The sequence below is a fragment of the Odocoileus virginianus genome, chromosome 2 (genome assembly GCF_023699985.2).
Source record: "Odocoileus virginianus isolate 20LAN1187 ecotype Illinois chromosome 2, Ovbor_1.2, whole genome shotgun sequence".
Classification (NCBI taxonomy): domain Eukaryota; kingdom Metazoa; phylum Chordata; class Mammalia; order Artiodactyla; family Cervidae; genus Odocoileus; species Odocoileus virginianus.
Genome location: NC_069675.1, coordinates 35,222,661 through 35,238,697, shown reverse-complemented (window position 1 = coordinate 35,238,697; position 16,037 = coordinate 35,222,661). Strand labels below are relative to the sequence as shown.

Genomic DNA, 16,037 nt, shown 5'->3' with positions numbered 1-16,037 from the left:
CCCAACATAAGCACAGGGCCCTTAGAAGAATGAGGCAGGGAAGTCAGTCAGAGATTTGAAGATGCTATGTTGTTGGCTTTAAAGAGGGGTCTGTGAGCCAAGGAATGCAGCAACCTCTAGAAGGTGGGAAAGACAGGAAGTGGGTTCTTCCTTAGAGCCTGGTGAAGGAACCAGCTCTGCTAGTGGCCAGTGAGATTGACTGTGTTGCTTTAAGCTCTGGTTTTAAATTTGTGATAATCACTAAAGCAACATAGGAAACTAATACAATAAACCTCAACAAATCTGATTCTAAAAAAAAGGTAATGGAATATATTTAATATAATAGTGAATGAAAGTGTGATTTGGCTAAACCGACAGCCCTGGGTCAGAAACGTGACTGTGACATTGGCTTACTCTGTAATCTCAGGTTATGTTAATTTACTATATTATAGCATGTTATCACTATTTCCAATAACACCTCCTAGAAATAGTTGTGCAGATTAAAGGGTATAATTTATATAAAACTCTTGGCTCATTCCTAGCACATCACACACTTGGAATAAATGGTAGCTATTATTTTATAGAAAGTATTTGAATTACTATCATGGAAATGTTTGTATTATAACATCTGTCGCAGATACAATATTATAGAAGAGATTTCTCCAATAGCCGCTCCTCCCCCTAAGCACTGCTGAGTGACTATGACCTGACCCAGCTGAGAAAAAAATTATCTGGATTCCTTCTGTACACACACTCATGGTTTGTATGCAGAAATGAACTCTGAGTGTTGTTCCAGATCACTGCTTTCAACTATTGAATTATAAAAAGTATTAGCCTATGTCACATCCTTTAAGTAGTCTGTGACAAAATGATCCTGCAAAACATTTCTGAATCTAAATCTATATTTGTATGTAATGAACATCAATCCAACCTGATTTTCTGGCTCTTTTTTGACATCTATGTAGGGAACTGGTTCATTGCATGTTCTTACATTTGTGTTAATGAATTTAGCATAATATACACGTCCTCTCCCAACACATGATTTTGAATGTTGAATACTTTTTCCAGGTTTTTTTTCATGTTTGAATTCTTCTTTTTCAGTTACATACAGTATACCAGCATCTTCTATTTTATGCTGTCTGAAAGACAGAATTAAATAGTATATCCTTTATTCCAATGAATATTTCAGTGCTGATTGATAATTAAATAAAATAAGATTTAAATATATTTCAGTGTCAAGACAATTTAGGCTTTATTAATAAATATTAGGGGCTGGTGCAATTAAAATTTGAGAAGGTATCCTCATTTGAAATCATATAAAAGATAAAGATATTTGTTTTAATCGTGATTCTTTATTACCATTATACCAATGCAGCGTAGAGACATTTGCTTGGAGTAAAGAGTAGTGATTTGATCATTCCTACAAATCATGTTTACAGTATTTATTCAGGTGCCTATGTCACATGCTAATTTTAATTCATCTTCTTTAAGTTAGTTATGTAGTAAATTTAGTCATCTGGACAAGGTGACAAAGCCATCTATTTAATTTTAAAGGCTCACCTAGCAGACTTACAAAAGCTACCAAATGAGCACTATTATTTATCTTTTCAGGAAGAGACCACTGTGCAGACATCAGAACAGCTAATTCAATCTCATCATTTTTTGCTTCTAATGACTACCCTGGAATAAAAATAAAAATTATTGATTTTTTCAAATGTTATAAATAAAAATATTTTAAAGGAATAGTTTATAAAGTTTTTCTCCTTTCAAATGAGTAATAGACTTTATAAAAGGTTCCTTTTTTAAAATTTCAGATACTTGAAAATAAAGGTAAGAATACTGAGTTTAGATACTTTTTATATAGAAAAAAATCAAAGCCCTGACCCATGGAAGGTGAGTGAATAAGATTCAGAATTTATAGAGAAAGTGAGTAGTTCTGTTTAGCCTTGTCCACGTCCGTACCTTACTTCAAACCAAAGCCGAGTCCATCTCTTCTATCTTGTCACATTTTCCAATTAAAACCCTCCAGTGGCTTTCCATTGCATTTACGATAAAACACTTCTTCCTTATCATAGCTCTGAAACCCTGTGTGACCCTGCTCCAGCTAATCTCTTCAGCCACTCAAGCCACTCTCCCTTCCCTTCTGCAGCCAGACTGCCTACCTTCAGTTCAGTAAGTAAAGAATCCAGAAGCTTTTCCTAGACTTCCCCCTCAGACACCATGTATTCTCTCTTTTAGTACTTTGTTCATTTCTTCCATAACACAAACTACGATTTATTATTTATGTACCTATTTTTGTTTACTTGTTCTAGTAAGCACTACAAATGTCTTTTACAAGCCATTAATTTCCATGAAGGTGATGACTGGGTTTCATTCATCATTATGTCCCCAACACCCAGACCAGCATCTTGCCACTATACTGTCCACACATTTCTGGTGAATCTGCTGGACTTGTTTGTCACTCTGGCTTTATGTTAGCTGTACACACCCAGCCCTCACCCAGAACTCACACAATATTCAGGACCCTTGGATTCCAGTTCCCTGTGTCCCAACAGAAGCTACTCTCTGTGTTTGGAAAAAAATGATTACCAGTAGGGTAAAAGCGTCTGCCTGCAATGCGGGAGAACTGGGTTCGATCTCTGGGTTGGGAAGATCCCCTGGAGAAGGAAATGGCAACCCACTCCAGTATTCTTGCCTGGAGAATCCCATGGACAGAGGAGCCTGGTGGGCTACAGACCACAGGGTTGCAAAGAATCGGACACGACTGAGCGACTTCATGAGAACGAACGAAAGTGTAAATCACTTCAAAGGCTTTTCCTGTTATCTTTTCAGAAATGAATTTATTTAAAGGCCATTATTTATCATTGTAGACTTCTGGCATCAGTTTTTTCCATCTGCTTCTCAGAGTTGTAACCCAACAGTACATTTGTACTAGAATCAGGTCCTTAAGGAAAAGACTGCGGCTGTTTGCTCACATATTGATGCAGTCATTTGATTAAGCAGTTGTGGTCTGAGTGGCTCTAGATTGACTCATAAATGTGAAATATGGAGTTCTTAGTTATCTCTTACTAGAAAGAAAGCACAGTTAAAAATACTGCTGCTGCTGCTGCTAAGTCGCTTCAGTCGTGTCCAGCTCTGTGCGACCCCATAGACGGCAGCCCACCAGGCTCCCCCGTCCCTGGGATTCTCCAGGCAAGAACACTGGAGTGGGTTGCCACTTCCTTCTCCAATGCATGAAAGTGAAAAGTGAAAGCGAAGCCGCTCAGTCGTGTCCGACTCGCAGCGACCCCAGGGACTGCAGCCTACCAGGCTCCTCCGTCCATGGGATTTTCCAGGCAAGAGTACTGGAGTGGGTTGCCATTGCCTTCTCCGGTTAAAAATACTAGTGGGCTCTGAAGTCAGACCTGGGTTGGAACCCCCACTCTGCCATTTACTGTCTGAGCTTTGGTTTCCAATTCTTTGCATGGTAAGGACAATAATACCTATCATAAGACATGTGAGAATAACATTAAATAATTCATTCTTTCAATAAATATTTGAGTTATATGCTCCGTGCTGTTTGAGGCACTAGGATAGAGAAGCAACAAAGTAAACAGAGCTTACATTTTAGCAGGTGCATGCAGTTGAGAAATAAAAAGTAAAACATATAGTCTGTTAAGTACTGAGGACAAAAATAAATCAGGGAATGGGGGAAAGAAGTCCGTGTACATGGGAGGTAGGTGGCATTTTTAGATAAGGTGGAGGCTGCATTATGAAGGTGGCAATGAAAAAAGATAGGAAAGAGGGGAGAGAGTAAGTGGGTATTTGAGGGAGTGCATTCTAGCAAGCGAACTGTAGCTGCCAAAGCTTTGCAGCAGAAGTACCTGACCTTAGGACGGCACTTTTTCAAGCGTGGTTCCTGGAGTAGCAGCCCTGGCATTGGTTGTCAATTTGTCAGAAATGTAAATTCAAGGGCCCCCTCCCTAAGCTACCAAATCAATCTTTGGGGCAGGTTCCCAGGAAACCCTAGGTGATTCTCATATACATTGAAATTTGAGAATGGCCATTTTAGAGAAACAAAAATAATAGGCTTTGGAAGCAAATAACCTGGCTCCACGACCTAACAAGCTGTAACAAACTGCTTGATTGAATAGTTCTCAAAATTTAGGGTACATCAGAATCACCTGGAGGCTTTGTTAACACCCAGTGATCATGCCCTTCTAGAGTTTCTGATACGGTGCATCTTTGGAGAGGAGGGGAACCCCTCCCCACCCTGAAGAATGTGCATTTTGAATAAGTGCTCAGGTGATGCTGATGCTGTTCTGGGGACCACACTCAGAAAGTGACTGCAGATGTAGCAGGGAGGCCTCAGTGCTGGAGCAGAACCCTGTCAGAGGGGGGCAAGTCCAGACAAGGCCAAGGAAGGCAAAGGACACATTGTGTAGGCCCCAGTGACCACTGTAGGAGCCCTGCCTTTTCCTTTGCAGTGGCCAAGGATGAACAGGAATCTAAATTTATGCTGTAAAAAGACCACGCAGAACGCTGCCTTGAATGGGAATGACGGTAGAGATGCTGGATCGTGGTGGATTCTGCATTTATTTTCAAGGTAAAGCCTACAGAATTTGCTAATAAATTAGATGTCAGGAGGAAATGGGTGATTCAAGATGGTATTGTGTCAAGAATTTTAGGCCAAGCAATGCATGTAAAGTGCCTGATACATTGTAGGCGCTCAGTAAACAGTGCGTTTTAATAAGTATTATTGCACTCAAATCTAGAAGTTAGAGTAGGAAAGGGGATTGGCAGAGGAAAGGCCCTGATGGCTTGAAGACACGCTTCGCATCTCAGTTAATCCTCCCTCCCCAGGGAAGAAAACATTTTCGGAAGGGGAAATAGAAAACCAATGCTCAGCACTTACTGCTGCTTATCCTGCTTTCCCTCCATGGGCTCCTACGGTCTGACTCCAGGCAATAAGGAGCCTCACGGGAAAACCATGGACTAAACCCTGCCAGGAAAGGGACGCGCGGAGAACCCGCGACTGTGACTAGTGCGTTGCTAAGCGACAGCAAGCTGGGCAGCAGGCCTCGGAAAGCGTGGGAGTGGCGGGACCAGGACTGCGCAGGCGCAGTAACCCCGTGGGCGCCTCGGAGAGCTGGTGAGGCTGGTGATGGGGAGGGAGTGGCTGGCTGGATCTGTCTGTGTACTTCCCGGACCCGCTGCAAGCTCCGCTCCCTATATCCGGCCGGGCGGGATATTTAGCAGGGCCCAGTCTGTCTTTTGGGATCATCAAGGGGCGATTCCGGGGTCCCGCTCGGCCCCTGGTGCGGGGGTGAGGGGCTGAATTATTCGCGTCTCTGCATCGCCCGCCCTCTAGAGCCCCGCAGGACGCCGCCCTGGTTTTGCCCACGTCTGCCAGAGCTGGTTCCAAAAGGGCGGGCAGGCAGGCAGGCAGGAGAGAAGCTTGTTTTCCCATGATCCATTAAATACTGTGCAAGTCATGATTTGCTGCTCCTGACCTGCTTAGTCTTTGCATGAGAAAGCTTGGCTGTCGCTGTTCTCCACGATTTCTGACACATCCTCCTTACCCTGGCTGGCGGCAAACAATAAAATAAAGCAAGGGAACACTCATCTCCTACAAATGAGACTCCGCGCATTGTGGGCATCTGCTCCAGCCTGAGCCGTGTTCAGAATCAGGTAGAGGGGGCTGGAGGCTGTGGCAGCAGATCGTGGCTTATACATATAGCCCTTATCTAAAAAGAAGAAGCTCCTGAAAGAAGCAGCTAATGGCTTGCGTCCACTGCTGTATACTGGACTATGCACATGCATATATTTTGTAACCCAGCCTCAGTCTTGGTATGTGTTTACGTTTACCTTGAAAGATACGGGTCAGCAGAGGTTTTTTGAAGTAGGATTGCAGGAATCATTGTACAGAAACGAGCTTAAGTCCTAAGAGGAAGAAGAGTAAATGAATACAAGTTTGATACGTAGTGGGCTTCCCTGATAGTTCAGTTGGTAAAGAATACACCTGCAGTGCAGGAGACTCCGGTTCAATTCCTGGGTTGGGGAGATCCCTGGAGAAGGGAAAGGCTACCCACTCCAGTCTTCTGGCCTGGAGAATTTAATGAACTGTATAGTACATGGGGTTGCAAAGAGTCGGACAGGACTAAGAAACTTTCACTTTCACTACCCAGACACCTGAGTGTGGACCTTGTTGATAAACAGACGGGAGTGTGTGTGAGTATACGGTTATATGTATGTGTACTCGGAGTTCAGGAGAAGATGAGTAAATGAGTATGAGGAGAGTGGGTTGAAATTAAAAGCAGGGAATTAACAGTAAGCGAACTCCTACTTGGGAGCCCAGCATTTGCTCTGCACTGAATTAAGTGCCTCATACTCATCTATTCAGTTAGGTTGTATCCTAACTATTAAACTGTGGTTAGGAGCATAGGCCTTGGCGGGCATCAGTGTTTGAATTCTGATTCCACTATCGAGTAGCTGCTTCAGTTGAGTGAATGTTCTGATTTCTCTGAGCCTCAGTTTCTTCACAAAATGGGGAAAGAATAACCTAACGTTTTGTGAAGTTTTTTGCAAATTTTCCAACAAACTGTGGAAAATTCTTCAAGAGATGGGAATATGAAACCACCTGACCTGCCTCCTGAGAAATCTGTAATGCAGGTCAAGAAGGAACAGTTAGAACTGGACATAGAACAACAGATTGGTTCCAAATTGGGAAAGAAGTACGTCAAGGCTATATGTTGTCACCCTGCTTGTTTAAGTTATATGCAAGCTAGAATCAAGATTGCTGGGAGAAATATCAGTAACCTCAGATATGCAGATGACAGCACCCTTATAGCAGAAAGTGAAGAAGAACTAAAGAGCCTCTTGATGAAAGTGAAAGAGGCGAGTGAAAAAGTTGGCTTAAAACTCAACATTCAGAAAACTAAGATCAATGGCATCTAGTCCCATCACTTCATGGCAAGTAGGTGGAGAAACAATGGAAATGGTGAGAGACTTTATTTTTTTGGGCTCCAAAAGCACTGCAGATGGTCACTGCAGTCATGAAATTAAATTTCTTCCTTGGAAAAAAAGCTATGACCAACCTAGAGAGCATATTAAAAAGCAGAGACATTACTTTGCCAACAAAGGTCTGTCTAGTCAAAGCTATGGTTTTTCCAGTAGTCATGTATGGATGTAAGAGTTGGACTATAAACAAAGCTGAGTGAGGAGGAATTCATGCTTTAGAACTGTGGTGTTGGAGAAGACTCTTGAGAGTCTCTTGGACTGCAAGGAGATGAAACAGTCAGTCCTAAAGGAAATCAGTCCTGAATATTCATTGGAAGGACTGATGCTGAAGCTGAAACTCCAATACTTTGGCCACTGATGCAAAGAACTGACTCATTGGAAAAGACCCTGATGCCGAGAAAGATTGAAGGAGAGAGGAGAAGGGGATGACAGAGGATGAGATGGTTGGACGGCATCACCGACTTGATGGACATGAGTTTGAGTAAGCTCCAGGAGTTAGTAATGGACAGGGAAGCCTGGCATGCTGCAGTCCATGGGATTGCAAAGAGCTGGACATGAATGAGTGACTAAACTGACTTGCAAAGTGTAGATGATTTAACTCAGGAGCACGGAGAGGGGAGCCAAACATATACTAAGTCCTCAGTTATTATTAGCTATTATTTTTATTGAACAATTTGATCTGCATATACCACCAGATGTCTTAAGACTCAGTCAACTCTCATCATTCCATCTACTTTCTATTCCAGTCTTCACCAATCTCTTGAAGCGCCTAAATCCTCTCACAGTCAGAGACAATCTAAATTGTTTGATAGGAAAAAAGAAAAGGAGTTTTCTCAACTTTCTGTCTCTCCAAACAAAATATTCACCTGCATTCATACAGGATGACAGTTGTTTGATTCTATTTTGAGTCATATAGTATTAGTCTAAAATATAAATATATTTATGTCAGTCTCTTTCTAGCTGTTAAGTAGTTCATGTATGTGTAGGTTTATTAAGAGATATAAGGAAGGTTATTTAAAAAGAAATTGTGCCTTTTATCTAGTGTGTTTCACTTTTTCTATTTCTATTCAGTGCTTACATTTCATTTAGTCTGTTTTCCAGTTTCTCTGTCTCTTGCTTTTTTTTTTTTGGATGTTCTTTGTCAAGCCTTTATCAAGCATAGGCCTTTGTATACATATATATAGTGTATATAACATACTATATATATTTTAGAAAACTTATGAATTTTTGCCTAGCTAAAAAATTTATGAAATTTTGATTCTACTTGTTTAACTTAGTATGAATAGAATGCTAGATTTCTAATTAAAAAAACAGATACACAACAAACAACAAAGGTTTACTATATAGCACAGGGAACTATAGTTGGTACCTTGTGATAACCTATAATGGAAAATAATGTGAAAAGTAATATATGTGTATGTATATAACTAAATCACTTTGCTGTAAACCTGAAACATTGTAAGTCAACTATCTTTAATTTTATATATATATATATATATATATATATATATAAAGAAAAAAAGTATTCTGCCAACCTACAAGGAAGTCACAATCTGTTTATGGATACAGGAGAAAATTCTGAACCTCAATGATATTATATAAATCATAGTCACAAATTTTCAATTTCAGTACTGATAATAATACAATATTATAAAAATGTGCTCATCATTTATTATTGAAACATCCTCTGCAGTACACTGAAAAATAATATGGATTTTTATAATAACTATTAACATTTTTATGTAGAAAAAAGTACTGAAGTGCTATTAGCTTTTTCTACCATCAACTAGTTAACCTGACCTAGCAGAGTCTCTTTAACCTCTCTGCTGTAGATTATCACTTCTAAAGAGAGATAGATTAGATTGTCTTTATGATCTGTTCTAGCTGTAAAATACAGTGATTCTGTTGGAAATTTTTGTCTGAAAATCAATGAACACACATGGAGTTTTCTCATTTGTGTTAGGTAATTTGGATACTTGTCAGCGAAGAAGAATTCAAAGTGGTGTACTTAAATTGTGCAAGATAAAAATACCAGTGCTATTTGAGCTAGAACACCATATGTGAGGAAACACAATAGGATGGAAATTGCTCATCCAAAATGTTATAGATGCAGAAAATTGTCAACACTTTTTTTCGAACCATAGGAAAATGCCAAAAATAATGAAGGTACGGTTGTATAACCTGATGGGAAAGCTGAGGCTCAGGAAGCTCCTGCTTCTTCTCAGTTCTTTCTTCAGTGATGGGATACAGGTGAGGATCTCAAGAATACGGCAAATAAACAAAGCTGTCTCTAATTTTGTTTATTGTTTTAAAGGTAGGGTTTTTTGGCCTCATTTACATTTGTTGTAAGGATTAAATTACAAAATACATGCAGATAACTTATCCTCATAAGTAAAGTGAAAAAATTATGAAAGTATTAGTTGCTCAGTCATGTCTATTTGTAACCCCATAGACTGTAACCCGCCAGGTTCCTCCGTCCTTGGGATTCTCCAGGCAAGAATACTGGAGTAGGTTGCCATCCCCTTCTTCAGGAGATCTTCCCGATCCAGGTTTCCTGCATTGCAGGCCAATTCTTTACTGTCTGAGCCGCCAGGGAGCACACATTAAAAACTGGCTGTTAGTAGTCTTTCTATTTTTATAATTAGTAGAATAGAAAATTCATGAAGTACATGCATTACATTGTCTTTATTTCATTACCTTAGACTATAAGACTTTTATTAAGCCAAAATACACATTAATTTGAGGGCAATGGAAATGAGAAATGTTAGTTTTGTTTATCTTTGAGGATGGATAAGTTCAGATGAATTACAGATGTGAAGTGAAGTGAAGTGAAAGTTGCTCAGTTGTGTCCGACTCTTTGTGAGCCTATGGACTATACAGTCCATGGAATTCTCCAGGCTAGAGTATTGGAGTGGGTAACCTTTCCCTTCTCCAGATATGAAAGGGACTGTAAATTTCCCTCTGGTCCAAGTTCAAAGTCGATTGATTATATAACAAGTAAGAAGTATTGTGTCTCTTAAAAAGTAAAGATGTCTAATATAAATCATACAGATCACTCCGATATAAGTGACCTTGGAAGTATTCACCAGTATGGATTTATTCATATAGATGTGTAAGTTAAAACCTTAATTTTATGAAATTTCTTGAAATAACTAAAACAATTACAGCCTGGGTTACTCAAAATCATTGTTAGAAATCAATAGTTAGGTAATTCACCTGACTGAAGGAAGAAGACTATATTTTATAAATTTGAAGGGTTCTATAATTTCATAATTCAATATTCATTTAAAAATAATCCAGCTGTGATCATTCATATAGAAACTGTGTAACCAAAGGATGAATGAAAGGCTAGTCTTGGGTGGCTAAAATAGTAGAGGGCCATTTTGGTACTGTTTTAAGTAGGGTGATCATGTAGCTAAGATTTATGAATAGCTGTGGGCGTAGAGGCAACTTCACAGGTGACTCAGTGTCAAGAATCTGCTTGCCAATGCGGGAGATGCAAGAGACACAGGTTCGATCTTTGGGTCCAGATGATCCCCTGAAATAGGAAATGGCACCCCACTCCAGTATATTTGCCTGGAAAACTCCACAGACAGAGAAGCCCAGCAGGCTATAGTCCATAGGATCACAAAGGGTTGGACATGACTGAACATGCATGCACGCACGCACACACACCCCGACATAGAACTTCTTAAGGAACATACAAAATGAAACATGGTTGGGGTGTTACCATTATCAAAAAGTTAGAAATCACTAGTCTAAGCTGTCATTTTGATGGTTTTCTGTTTTCATCTAGCTTCTCTTTTAGGTTATTTCCCTTTGTCTACTTGAAGACTTCAGAGATACAGTAATTTTCCTTGCACGTCATTACCACATCTTACCTAATTATTGAGCTATCCAATATATATTGAGCTCCTTGTATATTCTGGCCTGTTCTCATAGGACCATGAGATTTTAGTCTATTCATTTGAGATTTTCAGCACCTAGTAAAGTACCTTGCAAACAATACACCCTATGACCAAGCTTGTCCCAGAAAAATTCTTCGTTATACAATACAAACTGTACGTTACCTTTCATTTTCAAGTGTTTTATGGATACAGATAATAATTGTCCAACAAATTCCTTAGAGAATCTTGACATTTTAAAAATGGTAATTAAAATCACCTTTAAATTTAAAAGTTTTTTTTTACTGAAGAATAGTTGATTTACAATGTTTAAAACTACTTATTAAACTAAGCAACTTACATTCTTCCACTTCTGCCCATAAAAAATCTATCTTTGATCCTTTGGATGATACAAATTGCTATTCTCTGTATTTTCCCTTGGGGTAAAGAATGACTATTTATTGAACTTCAGAATTAGTAGACCTGAGTTTAAATCCTAGCTCTGTGATTAAAGCCCTGTGGTTCTGGGCAAGTTATTTAAATTCTTTGAGATTTAGATTTGGAATATGCCTCTTATTAATCTTTAAAAAATAAATGAATAAGAAAAGATAATGAAAGATTAGGGATAAAAGCTTTTATCTTGTAGGATTGTTATGTTAAATAAGATATGCATAAGGCACCTGGCACAAAGTGGGTGCTCAATAAGTATGATTTCCCACCGCTCTTCCCCATCTTTACCCCTTGTGGAAGGTTACCCAGCTGGACAGTGATACAGCTAGGATTTGGTTTCAGATCAGTCTCTTTTTTATACTACATTGCCTCTACATCTAGTTTCTCTACCTCTTCCTTTAAACCATAGCAGTAAAAATTGAACATAAGACTCTAAAACAGGTTTTCCTAATGTCATTATGGTATTATGAGAGTAGGTAAAAATAACTGGGAAGAGTAAAATTGGCCAGTGTTTTAGAAGTGGAAACCTCCCAGACAGGAAGCTGCACTTGGGGAGGCGACCACGATGACCATTCAGTGGTGGGGGAAGGGGAGTGAAAAGTGGACGTTTCCACTATCAACGTGTAAAATGTCACCAGACACAGTGCATTCTGGCAAGTGTGCAGCAGTTAGGGCTGATATTTCGGTTCCATGGTTGGTAAAGCAAACTATAACAATCCAAGAATAAACACACAATCACAAATCACCACCACTCCATGTAAACTCATGACTTTACATGGCACCACAATTTCAGACTATGCCAATGAACTGCTAAACAATACTAGTCATTTTTATATGGATGGATGGTCTATCATATAGACCTATGACAGATTAAAAACTACTTTCCTTCTGTACCAAAAGTGAAGAGTTAGGGGCTAACTTAAAGCTTCCATTAAAAAAAAAATGAAGGTAGGATATACCTAAAAGGAAATCACAGTTGAGGTTGTAAGTAGGAAACTCACTTTAAAAACACTTTTAATTAATAAGGATTAGTTTAGTTTACCTCAAGTACCTCCTTCAGTTCAGTACATACAGGCAAAGTCATGTCCGACTCTTTGTGACCTCATGGACTGTAGCCTGCCAGGCTGCTCTGCCAAGAATATTCTCCAGGCAAGAACACTGGAGTGGATTGCCATTCCCTTCTCCTATACCTGTATCATTCCTTTCAAAGTGGTATGGGGGGGTGGGGGGGAAAGTGGCTATGGCAAATGACCATTTCACAAGTCATCACTCTTAAACTATTATTCTAACATATCCTTCTCCCCTTATGTAACTATAATGGTATTATGTGCTTCAAGCTGTATTTAATTATTTCAGTATTTATAAGATTTGCAGGAGTTTGGAAACTTAACCATGTTTTTATCCTCTTATAGTAAGCCTGGGAGCAAACTATTTACCTGTTTATCTGATTTAAGCTTTCTCTCTGCTGCTTCTTTTCTTCCTTCCTTCCTCCCTCCTTCTTTCCTTCCTCTGCCAACCTCTGAGGCTTTAATAATGGGTTGTAAGATTCAGGAAAAGAAATGTTACTGTATTTTAAGAGAAAGTAGGCAGCATTGCAAAAAATTTTTTGTAAGGTAGAGAATAGGTATGGGAAATACCACAGTCTTTACTTAATATTTGGATAATGGCTACTCAACCCCACGAGGACTGCAGGGAAAACTTGAGTCATTGTTGAAGGAAATAAATTACCACAACAAACAGGGGCCTGGGCTTCCTTGCTAGAAACCAAGATTGGTCAAGAGTGACCTTTCTGAGCCTCTGTGCCTTTGTCTGTACACTCAGATACTAACACCTACCCTACATGCTGCCACAAGTTAAAGGAACATTTATACATGAAAGAATTTTGTTGAACTTCCCTTCATTAAGTGCATCAGTTGGGCCATAGTGGTGTTCTAACCTCACCCTCTTGGGGTTAGTTTCAAAGGATGAGGCAGCTCCCTTGTGTGTTAAATACAGTTTGTCTTAGCATGTTCTTTGGCAGCAGCCTTGCCTTAACTTTTGCTTTTTGTTTATGTTTTAGGCTCTGCTTGTTTGTTGAGCCTGCTATGAATCCTCTATTTAAGCCATATTTTATCTGTGTGAGAATATTGGGCTGAGAAGCTCATACACAAGGAAATCTGCTCCAAACTCATATTTCTGTCTCTACAGACAGGCCAGAATAGTACAGAAGACAGGACCAAATAATTACCTTTAGACATTTATTTTAACTGGAATATGAGTTAATTAGATTGGATGAGAACAGAAAGTCTCCCTTATGGGAAAAGAGAATGATTCTAAGTATGTTATTTCCCTAGTGAATGGTTGAGGTTACATAAAATAAAATATATAGAAGTTATGTAATTTTATCTTGGATATACTTCATGGGGTTATATCCCAAACTTTATTTTCTTCCTATTATTTTCTATTCATATATAGTAATGTGAGACTTGTGATTTTTTTTCTTATGGTGACTACTCTTTAAACTTTTTATTTTAACCTTCTCTAAGAATTTTTTATACTTTTTTACTTAGATTCATTACACTGTTTTTTTTCTGAACTGAATATAAGTGGAGCTGAGATTCTACTTCCTATTTTTAATATTCTCTTTCCTCTCATTCAGTATTTGAAGGAATATAGCACAGTGGTTACATACTATGTCCTGGAACTGAGCCATCTCTTAGCAACATGACTTTGAGTAAGTTTTCTCTTTCTGAACCTCAATTTCCTCATAGTAAAGTGGTAATAATGGCCCTGCCTGCTTGCCTCATAGTGTTTTTGTGACACTAAAATTAGACCATCTGTAATGTACTACCTGCCACGCGGTTGGTGCTCAGACACTAGTTATCTATTAGCATTACTGTCAGGATATAAATGCCTCCAGAGTTGAAATTGTCTCATCTTCCTCTCTGAGCACCTACTCCCAGGCACAGTGCTTGGCATCTGGCAGATTCTAAGTAGATGCTCCTGAATAAGCAGCCAAAAAATCCGTAAGTTTTATGTAGTCCCTGCTCTTTCTCTTCCAGTCACTGGTTTCTCCCTGCTTTTGTAATTTTCCTAGTTAAGGGTACCAGAGGCTGGACCACCTTCATATTTTTGGGGTATAGTTGATATAAAATATTATATGTTTTACGTGTACAATATAGTGATTCACAATTTTTAAAGGTTGGATTTGATTTATAGCTATTATAAAACATTGGTTATATTCCCTGTGTTGTATAATACATCCTTGTAGTTTACTTATTTTATACGTAGTAGTTTGTACCTCTTAACCTCCTACTGCTGTTTCCCCTCCCCACTTCCCTGTCCTCACTGTTAATCACTAGTTTGTTCTCTATAGCTATGAGTCTGATTTTTTTGTTGTTATACTCACTAGTTTATTTTTCAGATTGCACGTTTAAGTGATAACATACAGTATTTGTCTTTCTCTGTCTGACTTATTTCACTAAACATAATACCCTCTGGGTTCATCCATGTTACTGCAAATGGCAAAATTTCATTCTTTTATGGTTGAGGGGTGTGTGTTTGTATGTATGTATGTATGTGTGTGTGTATAGCATCTACGTTATCCATCTGTTGATGGACACTTTAGATTGCTTACATATTTTGGCCATTGTAAATAATGCTGCTATGAACATTGGGGTGCATGTATCTTTTTGAATTAGTGTTTTTGTTTATTTTGCAGAGAGACCTTTCTGTTTGAGCAAGAAAGGTTTTTTGTTTTAATCAGACTATATATTTCTCCTTGGGTGTTATTTCAGCTGTCTCTTGGCTTTGGACTTACACACTCAGGAGGCATGCATCTTTGTCTTAGCATTGGCTCCATGTGTCTCACAGCCCCACAGTTTTGATCCTCTGGTCCAAATAGTGTATTCTTTTACCACAAACCATCTTCATTTCTGCTTTACTCTGTTTTGTGGATGCACTTATACTTATGTGGTTACACTTCTCTTCCTTTGGGGAGAAGGAATTTATTTTCATCTTTGTTTGTGGGTTAGAAGGAAACTTGCCGCATTTCTGGAACCCCTCTCTCCACCTGCTTTCATTGCCCTGGAGAACAAATTTGCTCAGCAGACTGTCAGAACAGGACCTTGATTGGGACAGTTTTACTAGAGGGCGGGTTCACGGGATTAAAGGTCCATGCTCAGGGGTGGTGCCCGCCCCTGCCCTCTCTTGTGCTTCCTGTCTCCAGGAAATGGACAAACTAGACATGGTCTGTCTCAGCTGACCTGGCCACCAGAACCCTCCCTCTTCTCCCTGCAGCTGGATGGACCTGACGCAGCAGTCATCCATGACCATGCAGCTCTTTGGAGAGGACATAGAATTCAAGGAGAGGGCATTGGAAGTAAGAGGGCTGACTTTGGCTTCCTGCTCTAAATGATTTTCTGTGATCCAGCTTTTACTTGTAATCCACTTTTAGGTCCTTGTCCAGTTAATAAAATCAGTATTTTGTTTGCTCTTTGGCTGTGGTTTCTTGGCTGCATGCTCCTTCAGCAGAGAATTGCAGAAATGAGACCAAAGCCACATGCAAAACCAAATTGTCAACACTATTCTCCATCCAGTACAACCTACTTCACAGAACCCTTTTAGGCAGCCATTATAAGGATCTTTTTCTAAAACTGGGCCTTTTATAGCACTGAGGTACATAGCCTGTTCTAATCCCTTCCTGTGCATGTTGTTGACAAAGGAGAGAGTGCTGTCCTGGGGTTA

At 39.3% G+C, this 16,037-nt stretch overlaps 1 protein-coding gene and 1 long non-coding RNA gene across 6 annotated transcripts in view; one reads left to right on the top strand and one right to left on the bottom strand.

Annotated features, from left to right (window-relative positions):
* The window catches only part of CIMIP6 (ciliary microtubule inner protein 6), a 29,101-nt gene extending 24,108 nt beyond the window's left edge, over positions 1–4,993 (bottom strand). The window contains exons 1-2 of one of the 2 annotated variants that reach the window (XM_020915113.2): positions 4,874–4,993; positions 911–1,118 (exon numbers count right to left, since the gene is read on the bottom strand). In XM_020915113.2, coding sequence (XP_020770772.2) covers positions 911–1,118; positions 4,874–4,899 — 234 coding nt within the window. In that variant the 5' untranslated portion in view covers positions 4,900–4,993. The remainder of the gene's footprint in view (positions 1–910; positions 1,119–4,873) is intronic. The other variant, XM_020915114.2, reaches the window with a different exon arrangement.
* The window catches only part of LOC110151695 (uncharacterized), a 102,962-nt gene extending 87,176 nt beyond the window's left edge, over positions 1–15,786 (top strand). The window contains exons 2-5 of one of the 4 annotated variants that reach the window (XR_002318142.2): positions 2,055–2,151; positions 4,446–4,564; positions 13,951–14,025; positions 15,520–15,786. This is a non-coding gene — a long non-coding RNA (uncharacterized lncRNA). Of the gene's footprint in view, positions 1–2,054; positions 2,152–4,445; positions 4,565–4,962; positions 5,111–13,950; positions 14,026–15,519 lie in introns of those variants that run through there. The other 3 variants (XR_002318143.2, XR_011491988.1, XR_002318144.2) reach the window with 3 other exon arrangements.
* Positions 15,787–16,037: the final 251 nt, after the last annotated feature.